The 12112-nt window shown below is 47.6% G+C and overlaps 2 gene segments (V, D, J or C); both read right to left on the reverse strand.

Moving 5' to 3' along the window:
- Positions 1–2716: 2716 nt before the first annotated feature.
- Positions 2717–3248, reverse strand: LOC125917106 (probable non-functional immunoglobulin lambda variable 5-48). The segment is given in 2 exon segments: positions 2717–3084; positions 3176–3248. Coding segments are annotated over 2 exon segments (399 nt in total).
- Positions 3249–8226: 4978 nt separating this feature from the next.
- On the reverse strand, positions 8227–8914 carry LOC125917108 (probable non-functional immunoglobulin lambda variable 1-50). The segment is given in 2 exon segments: positions 8227–8645; positions 8767–8914. Coding segments are annotated over 2 exon segments (450 nt in total).
- Positions 8915–12112: the final 3198 nt, after the last annotated feature.

Consider the following 12112-nt stretch of genomic DNA (forward strand, 5'->3'; position numbering starts at 1 on the left):
GTTCTACTTGCCCAGCACCCATACTGAGCACTTTCCTGGGTGGAAAAGAAAAGAGAAATGCAACAAGGTCAGGAGTTCAGGGTTTGAGGGGCCAAAGGGGATGTCAACCTACCAGTCTCCAGCAGGCCAGGAAATAGCCTGAGTGCTTCAGAGACAATGACCCAGAGGGAAAAGTCCCAGCCCAGGAACAAAAGTAAACATTGACCTAAAGCACATGCTTGAGTTGTTTTTGCAGGATTGAAACCTTGCCCCACAGGTTAATGAGGTTAAAACAGTCACCAGCAGGACCCCCACTGACACCCCTTCTTTTTCACAGGAATGTTCATCTATTTCAGAGGCAAACAGCAGAAAGAGCCTGGGAGCCTAGACCAGTTTTATCTCCTGCAACAGCTCCACCAGTGCAGATGGACCAGGGAGTGTCCTCCAGGGACCTCTGCCTCTTTATAATGTTAAGTCTCTGCCCTAGGAGGAGGACAAGCTTCACTAACATACCACAGGGTGCAAACACAAGCTTATGTTCGCAGTACCTCTGCACAACGTTATGCCCACCCTTACATGGGATGACAAAAGTCACCTTACTGAGCATTCATTCTAACCCTGAATGAAAGAAAGGAACCCACTCACCCTAACTCAGGGAGTCACAGCTTTGGAAGTTATCCCCCCTGATTTCCTCATTTGCCACAGATCAAATTTACTTTGTGTGACAGCATCTGGTGGAGCCTCTCCCTGTGACTCACCAAGGAAGGAACTCGCAGTAGTTCCCAGACATCTCTACATGATATATTTCATTCTTAAGTACAAAAGCTGACTCTTTCTCCCTATTGTTTACCTGTGGTTTTAGCTATATTTATTGAATGTATTAATAAGAAACGGTGGAGAAATATTAAGTAAAAATTGTGATAGCAATTATCTTTCATCACTTCTGCCTTTTATAGCAATGTTAGATCCAAGTAAAAAATAAAACACAGTAGGGGTGCCTGGGTGGCTCAGTCAGTTGAGCGGCCGACTTCGGCTCGGGTCATGATCTCATGGTCCGTGAGTTCGAGCCCCGCGTCAAGCTCTTTGCTGGCAGCTCAGAGCCTGGAGCCTTCTTCTGTTTCTGTGTCTCCCTCTCTCTCTGCCCCTCCCCCATTCGCGCTCTGTCTCTCTCTGCCTTTCAAAAATGAATAAATGTTAAAAAAAATTAAAAAAAAACACAGTAATTAATTTAGAAAGTATCTATTTTCAAAGGAAATCATGATTTATTATGATTTTTTTTTACATAAATGAGTTTTTCAAAAACAATTCTGGGTAGCTGAAATGATATCCACCCAGAAAAACCAAAATACCTATTAAAGCTCTTAAAAACACCAACACAATTAAGACGACAGGAAACTACACAAGACTTACATCCTGTTAACATAAGACAGGTTATGTACCAACTTCTCACAACCTGTTAGTGAAAATAAATGAATAAATAAATGCGGCACTAATGACTGAATCCTGGCAGCCTCACTCCCATGCTCACACCACAAGACATGAGCTTCAGTGGAAAGAGAAGTCAGTTCCAGAAAAGGCTGTGGGAGATGGAAGGGGAGAGCTAGCAGCAGGCATGAACCACCGCCAGAGGAAGAAAGTCCCTTGAGTGTGAAGACACAGGACACCCTGTGTGGAAACCTGAGCCCTGACCACACAACTGGCATCCAGGACGAGCAGGAGGGAGACAGGACGTCTCAGATGCAGAACTGTGGGCAGATGGGGTGAGAAAGTTGGGAGGGGAGCTCTGTGAATATCTCAGTGGAGGTAAAATTGGGGGAAGGAGGCATTTAGCATCTTCCAGACACAAGGGAGTAGAAAAAAAGGGAAAGGAGACACAGTCCACCTCCCCACCACAAGTAAAGCAAAAACATATGAGACAAAAACTAGAAAAATTAATTAACACATAATATTCTTTTTCATAACCCAATAGAACAACTGGCTAAAATATTGAGGAAAACGTTTGTGTGCACAAATGCGCAAAATAAAAAGTGACAAGAGAATAATAGACATCGGAGAATAATTTTTTTTTAAAAATCGAAATTCCTAATTATCTTATAGGCCACTATGGAAAAATAAACAATGATCATTTTGACAGCCTGTGCATTAAAATTGGAGCCATACAGAAGCTAGCATGGCCTTCACACAAGGGTGACAAGCAAGTAAGTGAAGCCTTCCGTGTATTTCCAGATGGTGGTGGTGATGCTCCTACAACGATGCCAGTGAATGGAGCGCTTACAATGGTACATGTTCTGTGATTCGGCACCCGGGGAATGTGCTCAGTAGGGAAATCACTACAGACAGGAAGGAATTATTGGCTCCAAAGGGCTGAGTGCAGGGGGACAATGGCCCCACTGCTGGTGGGTCAGGGTTTTCTCTGAAGGTGATGGAAATGTTGTCAATTTAATCATGACGGTGGTGGCCAAAGCCTCTACGTATACCTACAATTATTGAATATTTATACTTTTTAAATTTTCCACAGACCCTGGGTCATGGGAAGTTGGGCTCTATTCCCTCACCTGCGTGTGCTCTTGTGACATCTGTGATCATCTTGTGTCTTCACACAATAGCATCATCTGTGTGTCACTCCTTCCTCCTCAAGGACAGGTCTCACCACAGAGGTGTCTCCCCTACAGGAGCCTTCACAGAAGCTTCTCAATAAAAGAGACTCAGAGACAAGGTCTGTGAGTTCAGGGGATTTTGTCTCACTTCCTCGTTATCTGAGACACTGTGAGTAACGGTAGCTGCTCCCACTACCATGAGCTGTAGCACAGTAATAGTCAGCCTCGTCCTCAGGCTGCGGCCCAGAGATGAGCAGAAGCCCCGCATTGGCCGAGGCATCTTTGGACCCGGAGAAGCGGCTGGGGACCCCAGGGCCCTGGTGCTTATCTGAGTCTGAGTAGTAGTACAGGAGATACCGGGGAGGGCTCCCTGGCTTCTGCTGGAACCAATTTATGTAGTAGCTGCCAACATTGTAGCCACTGCTCAGGGTGCAGGTGAGTCTGGCTGTTGTTCCCGGAGATGCAGACAGGGAGGGCGGCTGGGTCAGCACAGGCTGGGACAGGGAACCTGCAAAGAAACAGGGAGAAATTTCTCAAGATTCTGACTTAAGGAGGAGTGATTTTGAGGGCTGCCCAGTTTCCATGAGGCCTTTCCCCACCTGCACAATGGGAGAGGAGCATGAGGAGGACAGGAGTCCAGGCCATGGTGATATAGATCCTGGTCCCCACAGCTGGCAGGGCTGCCCGAGGCCTCCTTTTCTCCTCCACTATCTGCCAGAGGAGGGCCGTCCATGCAAATGAGGCACATCTGGTGACTGCCCAGCCCCTCCCTCGGCCCTGATGCCGGAACCGGCCAGACACCACACACTGAGGAGGATGGAGGTTGGCTTCACCCCTGGGGAGATCCCTGGGAGGAAGCACCTGCTGAAACAACACACAGGTCCCTCCTCAGGGGATTCTGCCAGGCCAGAGAGGACGCAACTGCTGAGTCCCCATCAGGAGCACAGGGCTCAGTCCCCGGGTCAGGTGCCCTTGACTGAATGGTCCTCGCTAAGCAGCTTTGTAGGAAGCACAAGACAGTCCCACAGCACCCCTCCTGGTCACAGGGTACAGCACTCACTGTGTCTCAAAGCCCCGAGAGCCCAGCTGGTTTCTGCAGCTCACCAGGTCCCTGTCTTTGCACACATCCGTCGTCCAATCCTTAGCACATGTTCCCCCTGCTATCTGAAAGTACATCACCCCTAAGAACCTTAGCCACAAACGGAAGAAGGCAAAGAAGCCATTAACATTAATTTATATGGACAATTGGTTGCATGTTTCCTGACTCAAAAAGCAACCTTTCCTAGGCTCCTCTAATACCTATGGACACATCTTGTTCTCAGATGCACAAAATGTATGGAGAGTAAGAGCACATAACGTACACAGTTCAAAGCTCTGGTGCCCTGGTGCTGAGATGCTGTGTGTGCAGTTCTCAGGAGAGGAGCTAGATGGCACCCTTGATGCTGCTTGATTGTGCCCTGTCTCTGTAGAGGCTTCCTGCAAAACAAAGGCTGGATGCTATTTTGGTTCTTCTTCCTTTGTAAAACTGAAAATCCTCCTCAGATTTCTTTTAGCAGCAAAGACAGGTACTAATGTAAATGTTTCCTAGAAGGTAAGTGGCTTAAACAGAACTTTCAAAAGGTAAAGATACCTGTACCATGATTCTGATCCTTGTGCTTAATTATTGTAACTTCTCCCTCCAGGAGAAGCCCTGTGCATATATAATTAATTACAGGATGTTCTAGACAAAGCTGAATGACCCAGGTGTGCATCAGGTCAGGTGTCAGAGAAGAGGGGACAATTGAGCTGCTTGGAAGAAATTGTAGAGGTTGTTCCCAGGAAAGGAATAGAAAGAGAATTTTGTAGGAATACACTCACCTAGTGGCATATTCCAAAGGGGATAATTCAGCCAACATCTCAAAAAATTGAATTGAATGTGTTGCTAATAATTACATTTGATTTATTGATCAGTAGATAAATACATACATACATACATACAATAGCTTTGGTTAGCTTCACATTTACCAGTGAAGAGTGTCCCATACTTTTTAATCTTAGGAGTTGACTTTATATTCCCCAAATTTGTAGGTTCTGCATATCTGTGTCATGTATCTCTTGTCAGGAGTTTATTTTGGTGTCATAACATTTCCTTATGTTAAAAGAAAATTCCCTACCTGTATTTTATTACACATTGTCTTAGTTTAATAGAGGTTAAATGTGAGACTTTAATGTTTTTCAGATGTGTTCAATGTCTGAGCATTTGCTTCCATAAACCCTCACTTTCTCATTGCACCATGGATCCACCTCAACTTTCACTGTGCAAATGATTCCCACACTTCTCGACTCAAAGCCCTTTTTAGTAAATTTCTGTGACCAGAAACACCCACCTCCTTAAGACAGTTTGTCTCAAGGCAGTCAGAGGGATCTTCCTCGTCGAACTCAGACAGGTCCTTCAGTGCTCTTGGCATAAAACCCAAAGTCTTTCCTACCCAAGGTGTTCATTATGGTCTGCCCCCGCCCCCAACTTCTCCACTCCCTGAACAGCCACGCCCCTTGATCTCTACCTCCAACTTCCCTTCTTTCCTATTACTTAAAATCCTGAAATCCCATCTCCTCCAAGGTCTCCAAGCTGCCTCTTCCTCAGCCTGTTGGGAGGAGACGCGAGATAACCTGAGATCATGGATGAAACACATATTTTGGCAACTCTGAGTAGAACTTTATTTATAGCAGGATATGCATACATCATCCCTCATAAGAAAAAAGCTAGAGATGGAAAGATAGATAGATGATAGATAGATAGATAGATAGATAAGTAGATTATAGATATAGATATAGATATAGATATAGATATAGATATAGATAGATCATGGCCCTGTTCAAGTTGAAAAACAATAAACAAAAGTGTAAAGAATAGCCTGCATCCATGTCCAACCACAAGGTCTCACTTTGCTGACTCTTCCACCTTTCTTTGTCCCTCATCCTCCTCCCTTCCTGAACATAAAACAAATCCAAACACTCCATCATCAGTATGGCTTTCACTGATGTATGAACTTTGAGAGATTTAGCACGTTACCTTCATGTTCAGTGTTCCAGAGTTCTTGTACATTAAAGCAATGGGTTCCAACTACTCTCACATTACATGTATCTGTGTTGTCATTTCCTACCTCTCAGGAGAAAGAAAGGGATGACTGTGTTCTCCACATGAGCTCACAGAAGGGAAAATCAAAACAGGGCATGAAGTTGCTCTAACCATGATGGGATGTGACTTCACAGAGTGGAGAAACCATCTGGTGACGTTGTGGACCAGGGGTCAGAGGGTGGACACGGCAGGGCAAGACCTAGGAAACTATGTGGTCCAGGGAGAGCAACTGAGACAGGAGAACAGGAGGTGGAGACACAGGAGGCTGTGCTCACAGGAGACGCTCAGGACTGTGAGGCAGAAGGAACTCGGGGAGAGAAGGAGGAAGAGGATAGTGTGAACTGGGGGTTCCTGCTCTGACTGACCCGTCAGATGGTGCTGCCTTTGACTGCAGGCAAGCATTAGATAAGGAGATGGTTCTCTATTAAGAAACTAGTTGAAGATCTGGGAAACAAGTAGAAATAGTGAATTTCAGGCTCATAAATGGTGGACCCTGACCTTGATGGCAGCAAGCAGTGACTGTGCCTGAGGCTGGTGTCCAGGCGTGGTGAGCAGTCTCCATCCAGGTGTGGATGTGTAAGAGGGACAGGAGCCTGGGACAGAACCCAGGGTACCATACCCCTGTACAGAATGGGTGAGAGGATCCCCCATGAGTCCCTAAGTCCAGGCTGGCTCTGGTACCCAGTCCCTTCATCATTCATGTGGCATGTGTGTATTAATGATGTCCTACCTTCTGGTGAGCCGGGTGTAGGTTTGTCTTTCCCAGGTTGATGCCCAGGGAGGGCTGGTGACAGTGAAAATATGATTGGTGGTAATGTTTGCAGACCTGTAGACTCAAGGGTGAGTTTGGGACAGGTCATGAGAGTCCGTGAGGGTGGAGCATCCAAGATCAGACTGAAATGCCTGGGACAGTGGGCATCATGAAGTGGGGCTGAAGAACAGGAACCTCTCACCCCACCTGCACATCCCCAGGACCTCCAACCACAGGGAGGCAGACCTACAGGATCTTTCTCAACCCCCTCAGCTCCCAGGGGAAGGGGCACTTCATTCTGGTCACTGCTCCCCACCCCCACTTCCTCTTCTCTTTCTCTGCCCAGGACCTCAGTCTGTAGCCCCAAGTGTGCTGTGTAGTTTCCAGGTCTTGTAAGTAATAAACCCGTATTTTTCAAAGATTCCTGATGGTTGTAGCTGAAGAATACCTCATAGGCATAATAAGAACCACAAGGGTGGGTCTGGCCACCACTTCGATTACGGACAAACTAAGACCCCCATAAAACATTAGCATCCATTCCTGAAGAGAGAACACTGCCTCCCACCATCTGCAACCATTGACTTCATTGTTCAATTCCAGTGCACAGCCCAGACACATCACGATTATTGACTACTCAGCCCATGGGATACAACTCCATCAACTGGAGTATGGGCCTTACATGTGGTTTCTTTTGTCTCTGAACATACAGGCTCCCCTCCTTTTCAAAGTCCCTCAGGTCAGCACCCTTTCGCCCCGCCCCTTCGGCGAAGCAGGTTCACGCCCTCGTAGCAGTAGATTGGATGATGTCACACTGTGCACCCTATTAGAGACCCGAGACTTCCTAGATGACTTTACATGCATGCCCTAAGGTGCTGTTATTGTGCTGCAGAGTATAGTGATCTGTGACAACACAGCAGTACGGTGTGGCTGCCATCACGGTGTCCCGTACGAGAGTGTCACCACCATAAATGCAATGCCGTGCTTCACACATTCACCCTCCTGCTCCTTCCTCCGCCTCCTGTCGATCACTGACCTTCAAACACTCCAGAGTCGTGCCTTTTCTAAAATGTAATCCAATTACAATTGTGTTATGCAGCACTTTAAATGTTCTCCTTTCTGGAGAAATATGTATTTACAATTGGTGTATGTTACTGTGACGTCAGAGGTCATTTGTTTTACAGCTGGCTAAGTTCCCAGTGTACAATGTACAGCCTACTGGAGGAAATCTGTGTCACGTCAAGTCTTGGAGATTATGTAAAAACCTGGTATAAACATCCGTGTGCAGAGTTTTCATTGCTTTTACATGTGATGGGTATGAAGAAAGCTTCTACAGACATTCACATTCAAGATTTGCTCTGGGCAGATTGTTTTTATTTCACCTTTTCAATTTGCAGTTCGGCACGTTTCCTGTATTCCCCACAAATATCAGCATACAAGCAAAACTAGTCATCTGGTTAAAGCTAAGCAAAATGATACCAGATGCAAAGAGAGTTGACATGCCCATCTAGCAGAGCAGGGACAGTGCTGAGGCCCCATCGAGAGGCTCAGAACAGAGAAGATGTTTCACTCATTGAAAGATCAGAAGACAATAAATGAATATAAACTAGCATGGAAGTAAATTGTCATAGTTCATGAGGACAAGGACTTTCTGGTACCATAGCGACCATCTGTCTATGAATGAACTAATCTGAGTGACCTTGAGGAGAGAAGACAGAGGAGGAGCCTCACTCCTATGGCGTGCAACTGGATGGAGCGGGACGCAGGGCATCAGCCAAAGAATAAGCAGAACTTACAGACTAAGCTGAGCATGCAGCTGCTGGGTTATTCACGCTCTTCACAAATGAGTAACTATGTTTTTGTGTCACTTCCCCACAGGTCTGGAGCACTGTGTAAGCACTGAGACTATCATCCCATGCTGAGCAGTAATAATCAGCCTCGTCCTCAGCCTGCAGCCCAACGATGGTCAAGGAGCCTGTGCTGCCAGACTTGGAGCCAGAAAATCGATCTGGGACCCCCGAGGGTCGATTGCTATTACCATAGATGAGGAGTTTGGGAGCTGTTCCTGAGAGTTGTTGGTACCAGCTCACATAATTACCACCCCCGATGTTGGAGCTGCTTCCAGTGCAGGAGATGGTGACCCTCTGGCCCAGGGCCCCAGACACTGAGGGCGGCTGAGTCAGCACAGACTGAGCCCAGGACCCTGGAAGGGGGAGAGACACAGAGAGGGTGATGATATGGTCTAGAGACAAGAGGAAGAAGCAGGGCCCATTTTGTCCTCCCAGGAAAGTGTGTCCCTTTCCCCTGTCCCCACATTCAGTCACCTGTGCAGTGAGCGAGGAGGGTGAGGAGGAGAAAGGACCAGGCCATGGTGGAGGTCAGCACCGATCCTGCCTTCTGTGGCCCCACAGCTGAGCAGAGCCTCCCCTAATCTCTCCCTTCCCCTCTTCATCCTCTGAGAGAGGGAGGGCCCTTCCATGCAAATGAGACTCCCAGCTCTCTGACCCCTCACTGGCACCGATGATGTCAGGAGGGGTGGGGATGGGAGGGGCTGTGTAGAATCAGGGTGTGGGGAGGTCCCAGTTTTGAGCCCTGAGCAGAGGGCACAGTCAGTGCCAGTTCTGCAGTCACAGCTCTGATCATGGTTTACCCCTCAGAAACAGGACCGGTGCACCCCCTGGTGTCAAGACCCAGACCCATCATAGTGTGCATGGTGAGGAGAGGACACAGAAATAGCTCATGCCTCCCCATTGCTCTGATTCCTGTCCCCTGCATTAGGGCCAGACCAAGTGTCCCCTTAATATGGCCTCCCATCATCTCAGGGGAGACTATCCTCTACTCAGACTCCTCAGGCTGAATGTGTCTAGGGCTCCCTGGCTGTTCATGGGGTTTTATACAAACTCCTGTTAGATCAGGATCATGTCCAGATCAGTGACTAGTCCCCACGGATACATGTCCCCATTGTGCATTGTGTTAGGTGTTTCCTGTGGTGTGATTATTCCCCCCTTTACAGACGTCTCATTACCCTGAGGTTCCCACAACACCGAGGAGACTGGCAGCAATTCTCTGCATTGTGTGAGCAGAAGCCCTCGTGTGTAACCCTAGAGGGGGTACACACTGAACATCTTTGTCATCTGTCACTACTTCCACCTGTTTGACATAACAGTTCTCCACACACTATGGGCAATGATTCCTCCTAGGATTCCTTTTCCCAGCACACAGACACAAGTCTGCAGGATCCCTGCCAGGAGAGGTTGTGTGTGGCATTGGCCTTAGGGGACAAGGGGAAAATATGTGGGAAGATCCAGGCGGGAACGTGACAGCTGCAGATGCTCTGACAGGGATCCAGTGACACAGTTTATGTATTTGTCACCACTTAGCCAACTTGGCACCTAAAAACGGATGAGTGTTCTTTTACATGAAATTCGTCTCAATAGGATTGATTAAAACTCAAAGATAACGCCCTTGTGAATCACTAGTACATTGTTCACAGATCTGTGCTTTTCGCAGGGAGAATATGGATGGAAATTATGGTTTAAAAATTCGGTGGAAAAACAAAGGAGAAGGAATGACCCCTGTTCTCATTTAATAGAGTTCCATAAACATTTTGTGAAATCATTTGATATTTTTCTCTTGAGTTTGTTTTTTTTTTTAATCATTGCTTTGGCCCTGCAGGCAGGAAAGACTGACGCGGTGCCCAGTAAAACCCCAAGAGGGGCCTGTTCCTATGAGCTTCAGAGCCATTTCAGTGATGGGATTCAAACACAGAGCTTCAAGGAACGAGCCGTTGGGGTCAGATTTGTCTCTTGGGTGGGCACAGCTGTAGCCCCTCTACCTTGTGTCCGGCATGTTCAGGACAGAGCATTTATTCATGCAACCGCCCATGACTAGAGGAATGAGTCCCTATTATCCAAGTTCACCTGGACCCAGAAGTTTCTGTCAAAGGTCCCACACCTGAATAGTGGAGAGGCGGAGACAAGGGGGCCTCTGTCCCTGACATCACAGGTCCTGAGGCCCTGGGTTTGGGAAGAAGACATTTCAGCAGAGGTCAGCCTGTTTGTAGGTATCACTGGGGTGACGGAGGGAGCAACAGCCCAGCTCTGAGAACCAGGTGAGGCTGTGACTCACATCCCGATGAGCCTGGAACTCTATGGGAGCAGAACTCAGGCTGCTGCTCCCAGAATCAATGTACTGATCAGCCTCAAGCACTGACTGGAGCCCAGAGATGGTTGGGGACTGAGCTGTTGATGGGGACAGACACTTGCCCTGGGATTCCTGAGCAACAGCCTCGTCCCAGGAGATCAGGTGTCCAGAACATGTCCTGGCTGCCCTGGTGACAGGGCCCCAGTCACCCTCAAAGTCCCTGTTGCTTTCTAGTGATGGAGAATCTGACACTGAGGATGGCTGGGTAAGCAGAGTTTGACCCTGACTTCTGGAGGGACAGAGACACCTGGAAACTACAGAATCCAGGACACTATACCCTCAGAGAAAGGAGAAGGTTGTGTGTGTGGTTTTGTGTGTGTGTGTGTGTCTGGGTGTGTGACCTAAAATGAAACCAGGTGGCCTTACATCCCTCTTATTCCTTCTCTACATCCTGAGAGATATTTGCCCATCTCCAGGGTCATAGACCTTGCATTTAAAGGCAGATATCTCAAATACCAGTTCCCTGGGGGAGGAATTATTTAGTCAGTGAGGATTCATTGGAGAGAAGACTTGTTAACACTTCCCTGGATCAGAAGTCTTGTTGAGTGACAGCAGGAAGGAGAATATGAGGGGTTTCATGCAGCTCTATTATCTGGTCATTCTCCTCCCTAGAGATGGGTCCCAGAAATGGGAAACTGCAGCAAGATCATTCCCAGCTTTCTCTGAAATCCTAACTTGGAGACAGAGGTCAGACCTGAAGAGCCAGAGGGACTGAAGCCTGAGGGACAAAGGAGAAGAGGGGGGAAGAGGTGAGAGGGTGTGGGGGCTGTTGTCATGGAGAGTCTGTAGAATCTGGTCCAAGTTCATGTCTAGCTTGTTCAGAGAGAGGAGACTGTGTCTCTGACCAGGGTTATTGTCACTATATCAGCCGTGGATGCATCCGTACTGACACAAGGTCACAGTCTATGGAATAAGGTGGTGGAACTAATGTGTGGATGAATGTTGGCTGGGCAGCACGTTCAGGTGCAGGCACAGTATTTACTCCTGTGCATCTTCTCCGGACCTCGTGGGGACGTGCAGTTGGGCTCTGTTACCTCATCTGTCAGTGTCTTCCTGGGATGCCCAATTTCCTCTCACTTTACATTCAAACAAGAGTGTCCCTCTTTTGCCTTTTCAAGGACAGATGTTTCTGCAGATGATCCCTTCTACATGTGTCTCTACATGAGCTTCTCACTGAAAAGAGATTCAGAAACAAGGTCTGGGGGACCAAGAGTTCTTGTCTCACTTCCTCATTATCTGAGACACTGTGAGTAACGGTAGCTGCCCCCACTGCCATGACATAGAGCACAGTAAGAGTCAGCCTCAGGCTGCAGCCCACAAGTGAGCAGAATCCCTGCATTGGCTGAAGCATCTTTGGATCCAGATAAGCAGCTGGGAAATGCAGATCCGAACTCCTTGATTCTGAGTAATAACACGAGACTTACCAGGGCTCCTTGGTTTCTAATGAAACCAGCTTATGCCATAGCT

This window comes from Panthera uncia, unplaced genomic scaffold, assembly GCF_023721935.1.
Source record: "Panthera uncia isolate 11264 unplaced genomic scaffold, Puncia_PCG_1.0 HiC_scaffold_1491, whole genome shotgun sequence".
Taxonomy (NCBI): domain Eukaryota; kingdom Metazoa; phylum Chordata; class Mammalia; order Carnivora; family Felidae; genus Panthera; species Panthera uncia.